At 40.6% G+C, this 18,629-nt stretch overlaps 2 protein-coding genes across 2 annotated transcripts in view; one reads left to right on the top strand and one right to left on the bottom strand.

Annotated features, from left to right (window-relative positions):
• Nucleotides 1-3,149, bottom strand: part of LOC126278980 (protein Njmu-R1-like) — a 97,049-nt gene extending 93,900 nt beyond the window's left edge. Inside the window, exon 1 of the mRNA XM_049979283.1 lies at nt 3,067-3,149. Coding sequence (XP_049835240.1) covers nt 3,067-3,143 — 77 coding nt within the window. The 5' untranslated portion in view covers nt 3,144-3,149. The remainder of the gene's footprint in view (nt 1-3,066) is intronic.
• A 210-nt stretch (nt 3,150-3,359) lies between these two features.
• Nucleotides 3,360-18,629, top strand: part of LOC126278981 (uncharacterized) — a 28,202-nt gene continuing 12,932 nt past the window's right edge. The window contains exon 1 of the mRNA XM_049979284.1: nt 3,360-3,496. Within this exon, the coding sequence (XP_049835241.1) occupies nt 3,385-3,496 (112 nt within the window). The 5' untranslated portion in view covers nt 3,360-3,384. The remainder of the gene's footprint in view (nt 3,497-18,629) is intronic.

Consider the following 18,629-nt stretch of genomic DNA (forward strand, 5'->3'; position numbering starts at 1 on the left):
AAGGATAGATCCCTGTGGTGCCTCCTGGATTACTGTATCTCTAGAAGACTGGAAATCTATTACCTTATTATCTATTTTACATGAAAGTTTAGTACACTGATTGCAATTTGTAAGGTATGTAGTGAGTAATTGCATAGATGAGCCCTTCATGTTGTAAGCCTTCAGTTTCTTAATGAGCAATCCGTGGTTGACTTGAGTTGAAGGTTTTGGAAAGATCTAAGAATATGTTCGCTCTCTTCATATCTTGGTCTAGGTGGGTGTATACTTTATGGAGAAATTCAGCAATTGCAATAGTTGTGCATGGATCTTTCCTAAAGCCATACAGTGTTTCTGTTAACAATTCGTTCTTTGTAAAATAAACAGAGCACTGAGAAAGGATAAGCATTTCAAAATCCTTTCTAAGGGTAGTGATCAATTATACTGCACAGTAGTTTGAAACCTCTTTTGTCGTCCCCTTTTTATGCACTAGTTTAACAATGCTTATTTTTAGACTACTAGGATAAGTGCTTTCTCTACTACTAAAGGTTACGAGGTACATTAGTGCTTTAACTATTTATTTCATGCATTTTTTAACTACTACACTCAGCATATCATCCCACCCAGCTGAGTATTGTTCTTTAATGCGAGGATTATCTTACTTATATCATTTTCTTTAAACACATCAAATTCCAAACTCACTGCTTGAAGGGTGTGATTCAGTATCTCTCAGTACATTTCTAATGGGTGTGTTTGGGTTCCTGTTGGTGATATGAAATGTTTATTAAAAAGGTTACATCATGCTTTTGGTTCTCTTATAATATTAACACGCTGGGTAATACATGCAGTTTTGTTGTCCCTAGTTGTGGAGGTTTTTCGATACTTATTATCAGTTTCCACGATGCCTTGCTTACATTTGTAGATTGAGAGATCTCATTACTGTGGATTTGTTTTCTAATAATATTTTGGATTTGAGGTCTGTCAGTTACGCGAAACACCATTTTTCTCAGTACTCAAACACGTTTTGGCACCACTATGATCATCAGTGGTTTTTTTTAAAATTATTCTTTACATTTGGTGAACCTGAATCACACTGTGTTCTGGTGTAGGGAAAAGCGTTTCACTACATTATTTGTGGAAAATACTTGTTATAGCTACCTATGCGCCACAGCATCTCATTATGATGCAGAGAACATGACAAGCTATCTGTAATAATTAACACAAAAGTGGTCCAGAAAATTCATGCTCACCAAACGTAAAGAATAAATAAAAACGAAAACCCACTGATGATGGCACAGTGGTGCCGAAACATGTTTGGGTACTGAGAAAAATGGTGTTTTGCATAACTGGCAGACCTCAAAACCAAAAAATTTAAACCGCAAACTTGACCAATACAAGAAGCTGCAAATCAAAAAAATGGATATTGTTTTCTAAGGTTTGCACGTTTCGCTTTAAATATTTTCTTAGCTGTGTTATTTTTTATTTGAAAATGTCCAGTTTTGTTCATTTGTATGAGACATACAGGTCATGAATATTTTGCCTTCGAGTTTAACAAGGCTGGCTGGAGGTCCGAATTTTTTATTTCTTCTACTCTGAATTAAAGTGTCTCAATAGGATTTTATAAAACTCGTCCCATTTGTTATCTGATCCTTCCACTTGTTAGAACCTATCCCACTTCTCCTCAGCTAGTTTAATTTTCAGAGAGATGATGTTTCTATTGCTTCTGACTTGTTTCTTTTCAAAATATTTGGTAATCATTTTAGGAATTGTTTATCTATACTCTGTCTGTCGTGCACGGTGGTCTGAGTAATGAAAATCTATGTTACTATACTTGACAATGTCTTCAGCAGTTTTGTTAATAATTGCATATCTATCCTGGTAGAACTAGAACACGAGACTCTGGTAACTACATTTCTAAGATTGTATTAAGCTGATATAACTACAGGTTTCATGTTAGCTATGTTGTTGGAGTTTGCATCAACGTTAAGGTGTCCAAGTACAATAAGGTCATTGGGACCAGTTTGCCTATAATTTGCCATACCTCGACCCTTAAGCTGTTTCCTACAATAACTGTTTACCAGGACATAACCACCTACTTTGTAATGGTTAATTTCATTACATTTTAGACCATGTTCAATTAATACTAACACTTGTGGTAAATGCTCATTTACAAATACCTGCAAGATACTGATTTTCTTTCTAAGGTACTGCACATTGAGTTGTATCATGCTAAGTAATGCCTGTTTTTTCTTTTTTTTTTCTCTCCTTGCGGATGGAAGCTGGAGAAATGCCTTTCTCAATGCGGTGGTAATTATGTGGATGATACCTTGTCTAAATCATGGCTGTCTGTAATCATCCACTGTGTATGACTTGTTAAGCATCTGCTGTGTATTAGATTCTGGACTGAACACCTGCCATTTAGTGTCTATAGGAGTCTACATTAAGATGGTTAATTACAAATTACACAGATGCACTTTAACTCTTTTTATACGATTTTTCGTCATATTGTGTGTGACATATTTTGATTTTTATCACAGGCAACAGCTAACAACTTCCGTGGAGGGTACATGGGCAGAATTGAAAGAATACTGGTGTATTCCATCACGATATGTGGAAAATACTTGCATTATTATAGTCGCTATCATTATCCCAAGAACTGACTGAAATAGTTCAGTACTAGTTGCATACCATGTACATCACATTTGAAAGATTTGAAGCCGCCTGCAGCTTCAGTTTTTGATTAATATTGTACAATTATGAACTTAAGTCATTTTCAAAAATGTTCTACGAAGGAAATTCTACAATTATTGCCGTTTTTATATACCGCATATGCAAATAACGGAAAAAATGACAGCTGTGGGAGGCAAAATGACGCAATTCGCAACAACTGTTAGGACTAGTTTAATAGTTTACGTATCGTAATCTGTTTGACATACAGTATAGAACTAGTCTATTCTGCCAACATTCTAAGAAAAAAATGTTTTCCATCAATTAAAAAATACAATGCGCTATGATTAGAAACACCCTGAGTTCATTGTCTGTGTCCCAATTTATTTTTTAATAATACATAAAATGTTTACATAACGTTACCTGTTAATGTTACACAGGTAAACAGCAAATGACGAACCGGATGCGTTGTGGCTTTTCTCCGTTCCTGACAGTGCCATTTCGAACTACATTTAGGATAACACTGCTGATAAAAGGGGTTAATGCAGATGCCGAAGTATTTTGAAAGTAATACAGTCTCTTAACTGCTTTCAAACTATTTTAAATGTTCCACACTTCAACGCCTGTGACAGCCTGTAATCGCAAACTTCTACTGGTAGCACTGATAAAAGAACACTATGTTTAATTTGTGACACGTGCGTACTGACAAGAGTACGCCTGTCCGCTTGTCAACATCTTGTTATGGATCCGTGGCCAGCTGTAGAGTCGAAGGAGAACAGCCCTATGACATTCGAAGATAATTTTGAGCCTGACGGCAAGCTGCCCGACTCTGTGGAATATTTAGCCAATCTAGGTAATTTCGCCCGTATCTACGCACAATGTAATAGCAACTGCCACATAAATGCGAAGAACAATCTGAAATTATTTTGACTCGAATGACAATGTTTAGTGTATACAGCGACTTTGAAGCATTGTGTGGTTGTTTAGTAGACATCATAAGTATTGTGTGATTGTTTACTAGACATTATCACTTTTATGCCCTCGGAACAAGTCCTTGGATTTTGTTTAATCCCATTAATCAGATCGCCAATATCTGAGTCTTCTTCGGTACGTGACGCCTCATATCTTTCCCATCACTTTTCCTAAAAAGCTTTCTAAATTGTCATGTCTTTTTCGGTACACGCTAATCCAATTTCGTTTTTTACGTTTCTCCCTTTGTGTACCGGTATCGTTGATTTTCTGTTTTCGCATATGTCCACGCTTAAAAAACCTCCAACGGCTCGTAAGCTCCGTTTCTAATATTTCGTAATTTTTTTGTAAAACTCAACTGATTTTTGTGTGAACTTCATATGTAGGCGAATCAGCACCGACAATAATAACTTTGTGGCCATATTTTGAAATTTCTACTGTCATGATCCTTTCACCTATTTCCTCACAGCATTTGATATCTCTTTGGGCCTTGTGTGGACACCTACTGAATTACCTTTCTTGATCCTTTCCTCCATTTTAATGCCACTGTAGAAAATCTGTTATATTTTTGTTTCCCATACCCTTGAGTTTTATTTCATTGAGGACACCCACATCTACCTTCAACCTCCCTAGTTCCTGGAATACTTCTCTTTTCTTTGTACCCAAACCATGCCCAAACTGTACACTTTCCATGTTGTTAAATGCATAGTCCTTTTCCTTAGCCATTTTTGTCTCTCTGATGATCCAATCTAGCTATTTTCCTGAGGTTTTTGACAGAGATCTCAAGCTGAGAAAATATTTGTTACGGATGCTGAGGAGCTGGCCCACTGATTCAACCCTGAAGGACAGGGCAATATATCAGGTTGTAATTCCCTAGCCACAATATCTTCCCAGGGCTTTAAGCTCAGCACACCTGATAGAACAGGGAAAGTAAACATGAAGACTGGAAGTGGGAAACATGGGACATTGTGAGACTCTCTTCGTATGGTTGGACTGCAGAGACGAGGCCAGCTTTGAAGACTCTGCCATCAGCTATGCTGACGCCACTTCTTTCAAACATGCAAACCCTCTCGCCCACATAGACGGTGCTACGGTAATGTCGTGTCTCCTAAGAGGGTGTTTTACTATTTTTCCAATCTTTATTGGAACTACTGCAGTCTGTACATCCTGTACTAATATTGATGGCCCTGTCATCTGTATCCACATCATCTAGAGATTCTAATTCTGGATTTGTGCCCAGTATCCTTCAATTCTGGCTCTTGCTGTTTCCCTTCTTTTCAGACTTCCTCACAATTTTTGACATTTTCAGTTCATCTTTGCTGAAAATTTATATAGTAAAGTCCCTTATCTTTCTGTAAGCCATAATTATTCCTTATTCTTTCATACAGAATAATATATCTTCCATTCCTTACAAGTTGTCCAGTTTTCTTGCTGTCTTGTTAAAGGCACTTCTTTTTAACTTGCTCACTTTCTCTCCATAGATCCTCCTGTCTTCCATTTGTGAAATAATTGTTTGTTTGATCTATGCTTTTTTTGTGGTTTTTCCCTTCACGTATCGCAGAAATTGCTCTCTGACGTGTGTGATTTTTTGCTTGATCCTACTCCAGCATTGACATTCTCAGGCATGTCTGCCTTGATTATTTCATTTGAAAAATTTTGAGATGTTTCCTTTTCCTTGTGTAATTTTTTTCTGTCTGACTTCATCATGCATCTTCTTTAGCTACATTTTTTGACCTACCACTTTGGGGCTTGATCTCTAAGAGGTACGGACTCCATTGAGAGAGTAGACAGTGTAGTGAGGTATAATAGTGTTTTACTAACCAGATGCAAATGAAGTCCATGGTATTTATATCAGACGTATCAGTTACTTATTTAGCTTCAGGATTACAGGTATAATTTCAGTAAGTCCATCATCCCAGGAATATATTGCAACAACAAAATCAATTTGCAACAACTATTTCCCATCATTGTTAAATCTCTCTTCCCCCCAGGTGACACACAGTTCTTATATATATATATATATATATATATATATATATATATATATATATATATATATATAACAGAAAGAAACTTCCACATGGGAAAAATATATTAAAAACAAAGATTCCAAGACTTACCAAGCGGGAAAGCGCCGGCAGACAGGCACATGTGTGGTTTGTGTGGTTTGTTTGTTTGTGTGTTTTGTTCATGTGCCTGTCTGCCGGCGCTTTCCCGCTTGGTAAGTCTTGGAATCTTTGTTTTTAATATATATATATATATATATATATATATATATATATATATATATATATATATATATATATATATATATATATATGTGTGTGTGTGTGTAACACAGCACCTATTAATCCATACAACATTATTTTTATTCTTTCATCTCCTCCTCTTCATTATTTTTATTACCTTTAACCAATTCCCCCCCCCCCCTCTCCCCCTTCTCCCCTTGTCCATTAGGAACAACAATCAATCAAATGTTCTGAATATATATTTTAGGCTGTAGGTGACAAATAACAGTCTCAAACCTTTTCTTTTTTTGCGACATTGCTGTTTTCTCATTTATCTTACTGCAGCATTTTTGTATGGATGTAGTGAAGTTATAAGCTGTGAGTGTCAGTGACATAGGTGTCTGCACTGGAGGACAACAAAGGACACGTGCCCCCTCCTGGAAGCTGTGCTACAGACATTTTATTCATTACAAAACTCTCCTGGAGCATACTGTCTCAGAATTTCAATAGTAAACCTTACTGTGTTCTCTATCTTTCTTGCAGTGCCTGCTACTGGAGTCTGTTGAGTGCCTTTGTAATGATCACACACCGACTAAATGAACCTGTACGAAAAACTTAGTTTTTAACTGTCGCTCTCCCTTGCTCTTGCTAAATTTGCATGGATATTTGTTGGAGTTTCTCTCTCTCTCTCTCTCTCTCTCTCTCTCTCTCTCTCTCTCTCTTATATTAAATAAACCTGGTAAGATTGATCAACGATACTCAAGAATTAGTTGAACAAGCCACTTCTTTTGCTAACAATAGCATTTTCTGAAGGTTTTATTTTCCACATTTTTAATTTTCAGGATCAACCAAAACAGACTGGTATATAAACAAAAATATCTTTTCTGTATTTTGTCTGGTTTTATTTCCTAACCTTTTGGGTTCATTGAATTTAATCATATGGGGATGTAATTTCCAATCGCGAAAGGAGCATTCCTATTCATGCTGAGATTCAAAAAGGTGGGGCCTACTTTGCATACAGTAGTGAAGCATATGTATTCTTTAGGTATTAAAGTAACTTACCTTCAGACAGTATTGACTTGAAACTATCGATTATTTGTTTTATCTACTTCTTGTCAAATTTAGTACTTGGGTACTGCAAATTCTTAAACTTAACAAATCAGTTATATCAGGAGCACCAATTTCAGAACCCCCCCCCCCCCCCCCCCCCGTCCCCCCTGCCCGATCCTCTAGGATTCATTTCTGCAGACACCCATGGTTGGTTGGTTGGTTAATTAGTTGCATGTTCCGTGGATCATAATTGGACTTCTTTGATACTGCTTAACCATTTCAAAACCAAAGTGTTATCTTTCAGCCCAACTTAGACCTCACACTATTCTACAGATCAGTATGTCATCCCAACTAAGATTTTGTTTCCAAGACTTACCAAGCGGGAAAGCGCCGGCAGACAGGCACATGAACAAAACACACAAACACACACACAGAATTACTAGCTTTCACAACCGATGGTTGCTTCTTCAGGAAGGAGAGGGAAAGACGAAAGGATGTGGGTTTTAAGGGAGAGGGTAAGGAGTCATTCCAATCCTGGGAGTGGAAAGACTTCCCTTAGGGGAAAAAAAGGACAGGTGTACACTCGCGCGCGCGCGCGCGCGCACACACGCACACACACACACACACACACACACACACACACACACACACACACACACATACACAGACTGTGTCTGTGTATGTGTGGATAGGTGTGTGTGTGTGTGTGTGTGTGTGTGTGTGTGTGTGTGTGTGTGTACACCTGTCCTTTTTTTCCCCTAAGGGAAATGCATAAGTGTTTAAAGAACTGTGTACAAGAGGTTCTAGAGTGGATACCACTTATTATCCTTGGTACTCACTTTTGTGCAATAGACTTTTTTTTTCGCCACTGGGAAATTAAGTAGAATATGATGCCATAAGACATTAGTGAATGACAATAAGAAAAGTAAATCAAATTTTTGACATTTTTTCACCTCCTAAATACCACCCATAACATGCAAATTGTGGAACTTAGATGTTTAAGAGCATTTGTAATGTGTGACTTACATTTCTAGTTCTTATAAACATAAACACCTAAGACCTTAGAACATTGTTTCATTTATTGATTTACGCTACATCTATAGCCTGTAAACAAACAGGAGGTGCATGGCAGAGGGTAGGTCCCATTGTACCAATTAATAGTGTTTCTCCGTTCCATTCACATATGGAGCATGGGAAGAATAATTGTTTGAATGCCCCTGTGCTTGCAATAATTATTCTAATCTTATGCTCACGATCCCTGTGTGTGTGATATGTAGGGGGCTCTAGTATATCCATAGAGTAGTCATTTAAAGCCGGTTCTGTAAACTTGTCTTCAAGTCTTCCAATGCAGTTCCTTCATTATCTCTGTGACACTCTCCCATGGATAAAACAAACCTGTGACTACTCGTGCTGCCCTTCTTTGTATTCATTCAATATACCCTGATAGTCCTATCTGGTACGGGTCGCATCACTTGAGAAATATTCTAAGGTGCATCACACTAGTGAGAATCATATTTATTATGATTTATCCAAGTTCATTGACAGTCCATTTGCAGGAAATTGGTTATTAATTGTAAAGAAAATATTTTTATTTCCAAGTAGTGAAGTTTCGCCATTAAGCTTCATTATAATACTAGCTTTATCAGAAAAGAGGACCATTTCTTCACTTGGGATGTACGATGGTAGTTAGTTATATATCTGGAATCTGTAGTTAAACTGGTCGTGTACTGAGTGCTGCAGTACATACTGTAAACATTGCAGGATGCTGAAACATTGTAGGTTTGTTCATTAATCGGTGTGCTTGTGGAGCATGCAGAAAAAAAATAGTTCTGCCTTTTGCCATCAGGTGAGAAAATGGCTCTCTAAGCGGTCAGAAAGTTGTGAGTGCAATATGATCTCCCAACTAAGCAACATGCTGCATCCATAACACTGGTCATATCTAAAATGTTTCAAAAACGTTGGTGATACCAAAATCCAAAACTTAATTTCAAAATATTCTATTATCCTAGATAATCACTTTGGTTTTCAACCAAGAAAAATACTCGATATACACTAACCATTTTTGCTTGGAAAATGAGTACATAATTAGCCAAAAACAGTAAGGTGCCAGAAAGCTTCTGCAACAGCACAAAGGCTTTGGTTCTGTAAACCATGCCTTCCTTATTTACAAACAAAACAAACATTATGGAACAGAAAGGAAATAATTATCATTTCTTTAAATGGTCAAATTATTATTTTGACTGGAAAGTATTGGCTGTACCTCCACCCCCCCCCCCCCCCTCCCCCGAAAAACAAACATTCATACTAGGCCCACTCTTATTTCTGTTCTATGTGCATGTTTACCTTTAAATATCAGCTACCTGTCAGTTATATTTGCAGGTAATATTACTTTGTTGAAAATCAGGATGCAGGGCGGATTCTCGTGTGACTGATCAGTACCCACAGTGCCACAGAAGCTTTGTTTAAGATAAATGGATTGAATCTAAACATTTCTGAGACCCATATGATGAAATTCAAGACCAAACAGTCAAAACGTGAGCAGAATAAAACTATTTGCAACAACTAAGATATAAAAGAAATTAACTTGGTTAAAAGCTTAGGATTAAATTTGAATAAAAAATTGAGCTGGCAGGCACACATTGAACTCGTATCTAACAAATTGAGCACCTTTTCATTTGCAATGCAAATATTAACAACTGCAATTGACATGGGCACACTAAAAGCAACATATATAGGTTACCTTTAATCTGTTATTAGGTCTGGTATTGTTTTTTGTGGAAACTTGACTAGTGTGCATATTAAAGATTCAGAAAAGAAATCTTTCGGAACATGTTCACTTACATAATAAAGAACCATCTTGTCCATTATTTGTAAAACTACAGTAATCAATTTTCTCATCCTCATATACTTATGAGATTATTATCTTTATGCATACAAAACAGGAATTATTCAAAGATAATCAGTTTGTCCTCCCCCCCCCCCCCATGAACCATGGACCTTGCTGTTGGTGGGGAGGCTTGCGTGCCTCAGTGATACAGATAGCCATACCGTAGGTTCAACCACAACAGAGGGGTATCTTTTGAGAGGCCAGACAAACGTGTGGTTCCTGAAGAGGGGCAGCAGTCTTTTTAGTAGTTGCAGGGAACACAGTCTGGATGATAGACTGATCTGGCCTTGTAACACTAACCAAAACGGCCTTGCCGTGCTGGTACTGTGAACAGCTGAAAGCAAGGGGAAACTACGGCCGTAATTTTTCCTGAGGGCATGCAGCTTTACTGTACGATTAAATGATGATGACGTCCTCTTGGGTAAAATATTCCGGAGGTAAAATAGTCCCCCATTCAGATCTCCGGGCGGGGACTACTCAAGAGGATGTCATTATCAGGAGAAAGAAAACTGGCGTTCTAAGGATCGGAGTGTGGAATGTCAGATCCCTTAATCGGGCAGGTAGGTTAGAAAATTTAAAAAGGGAAATTGATAAGTTAAAGTTAGATATAGTTGGAATTAGTGAAGTTCGGTGGCAGGAGGAACAAGACTTCTGGTCAGGTGACTACAGGGTTATAAACACAAAATCAAATAGGGGTAATGCAGGAGTAGGTTTAATAACGAGTAGGAAAATAGGAATGCGGGTAAGCTACCACAAACAGCATAGTGAACGCATTATTGTGGCCAAGATAGACAAGAACCCCACGCCTACTACAGTAGTACAAGTTTATATGCCAACTAGCTCTGCAGATGAAGAAGAAATTGAAGAAATGTACGATGAAATAAAAGAAATTATTCAGGTAGTGAAGGGAGACGAAAATTTAATAGTCATGGGTGACTGGAATTGGAGAGTAGGAAAGGGGAGAGAAGGAAACATAGTAAGTGACTATGGATTGGGGAAGAGAAATGAAAGAGGAAGCCGCCTGGTAGAATTTTCTGCAGAGCATAAGTTAATCGTAGCAAACACTTGGTTCAAGAATCATAAAAGAAGGTTGTATACATGGAAGAATCCTGGAGATACTGACAGGTTTCAGATAGATTATATAATGGTAAGACAAAGATTTAGGAACCAGGTTTTAAACTGTAAGACATTTCCAGGGGCAGATGTGGACTATGACCACAATCTATTGATTATGAACTGTAGATTAAAACTGAAGAAACTACAAAAAGGTGAGAATTTAAGGAGATGTGACCGGGATAAACTGAAAGAACCAGAGATTGTACAGAGTTTCAGGGAGAGCATAAGGGAACAATTGACAGGAATGGAGGAAAGAAATACAGTAGAAGAAGAATGGGTAGCTTTGAGGGATGAAGTAGTGAAGGCAGCAGAGGATCTCGTAGGTAAAAAGACGAGGGCTAGTAGAAATCCTTGGGTAACAGATGAAATATTGAATTTAATTGATGAAAGGGGAAAATATAAAAATGTAGCAAATGAAGCAGGCAAAAAGGAATACAGACATCTCAAAAATAAGATCGACAGGAAGTGCAAAATGGCTAAGCAGAGATGGCTAGAGGGCAAATGTAAGGATGTAGAGGCTTATCTCATGAGGGGTAAGAAAGATACTGCCTACAGGAAAATTAAAGAGACCTTTGGAGATAAGAGAACTACTTGTATGAGCATCCAGACCTCAGATGGAAACCCAGTTCTAAGCAAAGAAGGGAAAGCAGAAAGGTGGAAGGAGTATATAGAGGGTCTATACAAGGGCGATGTACTTGAGGACAATATTATGGAAATGGAAGAGGATGTAGAAGAAGATGAAATGGGAGATATGATACTGCGTGAAGAGTTTGACAGAGCACTGAAAGACCTGAGTCAAAACAAGGCCCCCGGAGTAGACAACATTCCATTAGAACTACTGACAGCCTTGGGAGAGCCAGTCCTGACAAAACTCTACCATCTGGTGAGCAAGATGTATGAGATAGGCGAAATACCCTCAGACTTCAAGAAGAACATAATTATTCCAATCCTAAAGAAAGCAGGTGTTGACAGATGTTAAAATTACCAAACTATCAGTTTAATAAGTCACAGCTGCGAAATACTAACGCGAATTCTTTACAGACGAATGGAAAAACTAGTAGAAGCCGACCTCGGGGAAGATCAGTTTGGATTCCGTAGAAATGTTGGATCACGTGATGCAATACTGACCCTACGACTTATCTTAGAAGCTAGATTAAGGAAGGGCAAACCTACATTTCTAGCATTTGTAGACTTAGAGAAAGCTTTTGAAATGCTGAATGTGGCAGGGGTAAAATACAGTGAGCAAAAGGCTATTTACAATTTGTACAGAAACCAGATGGCAGTTATAAGAGTCGAGGGGCACGAAAGGGAAGCAGCAGTTGGGAAGGGAGTGAGACAGGCTTGTAGCCTGTCCCCGATGTTATTCAATCTGTATATTGAGGAAACAATAAAGGAAACAAAAGAAAAGTTCGGAGTAGGTATTATAATCCATGGAGAAGAAATAAAAAATTTTAAGGTTCGCCAATGACATCGTAATTCTCTCAGAGACAGCAAAGGACTTGGAAGAGCAGTTGAACGGAATGGATAGTGTCTTGAAAGGAGGATATTAGATGAACATCAACAAATGCAAAACAACGATAATGGAATGTAGTCGGATCAAGTCGGGTGATGCTGAGGGAATTAGATTAGGAAATGAGACACTTAAAGTAGTAAAATAGTTTTGCTATTTGGGGAGCAAAATAACTGATGATGGTCTAAGTAGAGAGGATATAAAATGTAGACTGGCAATGGCAAGGTAAGCGTTTCTGAAGAAGAGAAATTTGTTAACATCGAGTATAGATTTAAGTGTCAGGAAGACATTTCTGAAAATATTTGTATTGAGTGTAGCCACGTATGGAAGTGAAACATGGGCGATAAATAGTTTGAACAAGAAGAGAATATAAGCTTTCGAAATGTGGTGCTACAGAAGAATGCTGAAGATTAGATGGGTAGATCACATAACTAATGAGGAAGTATTGAATAGGATTGGGGAGAAGAGAAGCTTGTGGCACAACTTGACCAGAAGAAGGGATCGGTTGGTAGGACATGTTCTGAGGCATCAAGGATCACCAATTTGGTATTGGAGGGCGGTGTGGAGGGTAAAAATCATAGAGGGAGACCAAGAGATGACTACACTAAGCAGATTCAGAAGGATGTAGGTTGCAGTGGGTACTGGGAGATGAAGAAGCTTGCACAGGATAGAGTAGCATGGAGAGCTGCATCAAACCTGTCTCAGGACTGAAGACCACAACGACAATCATTTTGTTCACACATGACTCAAGAAAGAAAACTTCATGCTTGCTGCCCACCAGTTCAAACTGTATGCCCAGGCTCCTTAATACATGGGAACAAAAATTTATTATAAATTAAAAGTGAACAAGTCAATGCAGATGAATTTAGGTTCATTGAAAAGAAAGCTAAATGAGGCACTGATACTAAAATGCTGTCAGTATATGAATTCATTTTGGACAAATTGGTAATTTGAGCCAGGTACAACCTGTTATAACCCACTAAAATATGTAGCAGTTAATAGAAGTATCATTTTACTGTTATATTATTATTTATTAGTGTAAAAATTATTGTAATATAAATTTTTCATGTCTCCTGTAAGTAAAACAAATTTAAAGCAAATGTACATGAGCTGGTTAAACTAACGGTTGAGGTGAACACGCAAATGCACATACTTCCAACCAAAGCCTTGACCAAGTCAGCCGGGGCGACCGCTACGGTCGCAGGTTCGAATCCTGCCTCAGGCGTGGATGTGTGTGATGTCTTTAGGTTAGTTAGGTTTAAGTAGTTCTAAGTTCTAGGGGACTGATGGCCTCTGATGTTAAGTCCCATAGTGCTCAGAGCCATTTGAAATAAGTCAGCCATCATTGGGAAAAAAATGTGTCACATTGAAGATTGAATATCTGGAGAAGGACAAACTCATCACCAAGTTTCATGCATGAAGCTAGTGTTTCTTGAGGTGATAATTGAAACTTTATGATTACTCCATGTATGGAGAATAGGATTTTAGTGCTCTGCTTGAGGTATTACAAACTCTGACACTTTTTGGTTGTGAAATAGTTAATTACATTGCTAAATTCTTAGGCATAGCAGGGAGTAATTGCTGTCCACATAGGTGTATGCAACATGGATTCTTGCATGTATTCTTTTGCTTTATTTCCTGGATTGCCCATACTGACAGATGCTGTGTGTCTTTCCAGTCCATTCATTTTTCCTTCAATATATGAGGGTCAGCCCATGATGCATGGCAACTGTGCTATATCATGCATTAATGCAAAAAGATGGGAATTCCGTGATGCGCATAATGTATCTGCCAACTTACGATTACAGTAGCCTTCCAGTACAGTAGGTCATGGCAAAGAGTTAGAAGAAATAAATGCACTGGAACAACATGTGAATTTATTGTGCACAAATACAGATGGAACAAGAATGAATCAACTACTGTCGTTCAAATTAGTCGCACTGTCCACCCACACAACAATGCCATCTATGGGGAAGTGGGAAAGGCATTGAGTGCTATTGGCACTACCACCAGTGTGTGCCACCTGTCACCAAAATGCTGTGAGGGTATCTGCTCTGTTTGCAAAGTACCTGCCAACCAATGGTTTCTTCAGTTGTGGAATGAGGTAAGAGTTGCATGGGTTGAGGTCTGGTGAATAAGGTGGGTGAGAGAGGATTTCCCACCTCCTCCACTATACACAATTCTTGATGATGTTTGCAGTGTGGGCTGTAGCATTACCATGGAATAAGAGTGTATTGTGCAGCAAACCCGGATGTTTTTGCCAAAGTGTATGTTGCAGATTACAGAGTGACAGAGTGACACTCCAGAAAACTTTGACTGTCATATGGCAAAATGGATATTACCTTAAGTGGCGATGGAGTCTGGATAACACCAATTTCTTTGCTGCGTGCCCACATTGGAAAGCCTCCACCCAGTGTACAGCTGTTCAGAAGGGCAATATCCTGTTATCCACTGTTGTTTGTACTTCCACACGACATGAAGTAGCATTTCTGCCAGTGAGAAAGGCAATCTCACGTATACTCGATGTTTCCAATTTTTTGTTTATGATCCACACCACTATGTAGACAGCATAAGACTAAGGAACTGACATACAGCTGTTGCTTCATACTGCATCTCTTTTGGCAAAATCCTTGATCTTGCCATTCTTCATCTTCAACAATACGAGAGAAGGAAAGTTGCTACTCACTATATAGCAGAGATGCTGAACCACGATAGGCACAATAAAAAGATTCACTCAATCATAGCTTTCAGCCATTAAGACCTTTGTCAGGAGTACACACACATACTGGCACTCGCGCGCACACACTCACGCCAGTGCAATTTGCATACACATCTGCAGTCTCAGAGAGCTGAAACTACACTGTGAGCAGCAGCTCCAGTGCATGATGGGAGTAGCGACTGGGTGGGGGTAAGGAGGAGGCTGGTGTGGGGAGAGGGAGGAATAGTATGGTGGGAATGGCGGACAGTGAAGTGTTGAAGTTTAGACGGAGGGTAGGAGAGAAGGTGCGGAGGGGGTAAGTAGCAGAAAGGAGATACATAAAAATAAAAAACAAAGAAATTAAAAGACTGGGTGTGACAGTGAAATGACGGCTGTTTAGTGCTGGAATGGGAACAGGGAGGGGGCTGGATGGGTGAGGACAGTGACTAATGAAGGTTGAGACCAGGAGGGTTATGGGAACGTAGGGTGTATTGCAGGCAATGTTTACACCTGTGCAATTCAGAAAAGCTAGTGTTGGTGGGAAGGATCCATATGGCACAGGCTGTGAAGCAGTCATTGAGATGAGGGGTATCATATTTGGCACAGTGTTCAGCTACAGGGTGGTCCACTTGTTTTATGGCCACAGTCTGTTGGTGGCCGTTCATGTGGACAGACAACTTGTTGGTTGTCATGCCTACATAGAATGCAGCACAGTGGTTGCAGCTTAGCTTGTAGATCACATGACTGGTTTGACAGGTAGCCCTGCCTTTGATGCGATAGGTAATGTTAATGACCGGACTGGAGTAGGTGGTGCTAGGAAGATGTATGGGACAGGTCTTGCATCTAGGTCTATTACAGGGGTATGAGCCATGAGGTGAGGGACTGGGAGCAGGAGTTGTGTAAGGATGGACGAGTATATTGTGTAGGTTCGGTGGACAGCGGAATACCACAGTAGGACGGGTGGGAAGGGTAGTGGGTAGGACAAACTGTGACCATAAAACAAGTGGACCACCCTGCAGCTGAACACACTGCCAAACATGATACCCCTCATCTCAATGACTGCTTCACAGCCTGTGCCATATGGATCCTTCCCACCAACACCAGCTTTTCTGAATTGCACAGGTGGGAACTTTCCTTGCAATACATCATACATTCCATGGCCTTAACCTTCAGGAGTCACTGTCTTCACCCATCCAGCCCCTCCTTGTTCCCATTCCAGCCATCATTTCACTGTCACACCCAGCCTTTCAGTTTATTTTTATGTATCTCCTTTCTGCTAGTTACCCCTCCCCCCTCCGCTCGTTCTCTCCTGCCCACTGTCTAAACTGCAACACTGCACTGTCCACCACTCCCACCATACTATCGCTCCCCCTCCCCGCCCCAGCCTGGATAGTCTTTAGTCACACTTTCTGTAGTCTTCCTTCTCTTCTCCATGGGCCATCTGTCTTCATCCATTCTTTTGACATGCCAAAACCATCGTAGTGGTCTTTCTTCAGTTCTGTCTGTAATATGGTAATGAGTGTGCATCCTGTTTCTTATTGCCTCATTTCTTATGTGGTCAAGTTGGGAAAATCTACGTGCTTTCCATAAGTGGTTCATTTCAAAAGCTCTTTGTATGTCTTTCTCTGATTGCCCAGCACTCACTTCTGTAGCTTGTTATTGGTTCCACAATGGATTTTTGTAAATGCTTTTTAATATTTAGACTCATTTTTAAGGACCAGAGCACAGGATTTTTGTGTAGCTGCCCTTCACTGCTTGATCCATTGTTGGGCATCTCTGTCGCCCTGTCCATCGCATGAAAGTATACTACCCAGGTAGTTAAACTCTTTACACACTTTAGAAAAAAAGTACTCACATCGTAGAAAATTTTTTATTTTTCATGGTAGTCTGTTTGTAGAGAAAATGAGTTTCCTCCAGGCCTTCAAAATACACTCCTGGAAATTGAAATAAGAACACCGTGAATTCATTGTCCCAGGAAGGGGAAACTTTATTGACACATTCCTGGGGTCAGGTACATCGCATGATCACACTGACAGAACCACAGGCACCTAGACACAGGCAACAGAGCATGCACAATGTCGGCACTACTACAGTGTATATCCACCTTTTGCAGCAATGCAGGCTGCTATTCTCCCATGGAGACGATCGTAGAGACGCTGGATGTAGTCCTGTGGAACGGCTTGCCATGCCATTTCCACCTGGCGCCTCAGTTGGACCAGCGTTCGTGCTGGACGTGGAGAACGCGTGAGACGACGCTTCATCCAGTCCCAAACATGCTCAGTGGGGGACAGATCCGGAGATCTTGCTGGGTAGTTGACTTACACCTTCTAGAGCACGTTGGGTGGCACGAGATACATGCGGACGTGCATTGTCCTGTTGGAACAGCAAGTTCCCTTGCCGGTCTAGGAATGGTAGAACGATGGCTTCGATGACGGTTTGAATGTACCGTGCACTATTCAGTGTCCCCTCGACGATCACCAGAGGTGTACGGCCAGTGTAGGAGATCGCTCCCCACACCATGATGCTGGGTGTTGGCCCTGTGTGCCTCGGTCGTATGCAGTCCTGATTGTGGCGCTCACCTGCACGGCACCAAACACGCATACGACCATCATTGGCACCAAGGCAGAAGCGACCCTCATCACTGAAGACAACACGTCTCCATTCGTCCCTCCATTCATGCCTGTCGCGACACCACTGGAGGCGGGCTGCACGATGTTGGGGCGTGAGCGGAAGATGGCCTAACGGTGTGCGGGACCGTAGCCCAGCTTCATGGAGACGGTTGCGAATGGTCCTCGCCGATACCCCAGGAGCAACAGTGTCCCTAATTTGCTGGGAAGTGGCGGTGCGGTCCCCTACGGCACTGCGTAGGGTCCTACGGTCTTGGCGTGCATCCATGCGTCGCTGCGGTCCGGTCCCAGGTCGACGGGCACGTTCACCTGCCGCCGACCACTGGCGACAACATCGATGTACTGTGGAGACCTCACGCCCCACGTGTTGAGCAATTCGGCGGTACGTCCACCCGGCCTCCCGCATGCCCACTATACGCTCTCGCTCAAAGTCCGTCAACTGCACATACGGTTCACGTCCACGCTGTTGCGGCATGCTACCAGTGTTAAAGACTGCGATGGTGCTCCGTATGCCACGGCAAACTGGCTGACACTGACGGCGGCAGTGCACAAATGCTGCGCAGCTAGCGCCATTCGACGGCCAACACCGCGGTTCCTGGTGTGTCCGCTGTGCCGTGCGTGTGATCATTGCTTGTACAGCCCTCTCGCAGTGTCCGGAGCAAGTATGGTGGGTCTGACACACCGGTGTCAATGTGTTCTTTTTTCCATTTCCAGGAGTGTAGTTGTTGACTCCGGCTATCAATTCTTTGTTTGAAGTGAATCTTCATCCACCACGAAAAATTTTCAGTTTTAGGAACAGATGGAAGTCTGACGGAGCCATATCAGATGAGTAAGGCAGGTGTGGCAAAAATTCATACCTTAGTTTGTGTAATTTTGCCATGTCAATTCTCATGCATTTTTG

The sequence above is a fragment of the Schistocerca gregaria genome, chromosome 6 (genome assembly GCF_023897955.1).
Source record: "Schistocerca gregaria isolate iqSchGreg1 chromosome 6, iqSchGreg1.2, whole genome shotgun sequence".
NCBI lineage: Eukaryota > Metazoa > Arthropoda > Insecta > Orthoptera > Acrididae > Schistocerca > Schistocerca gregaria.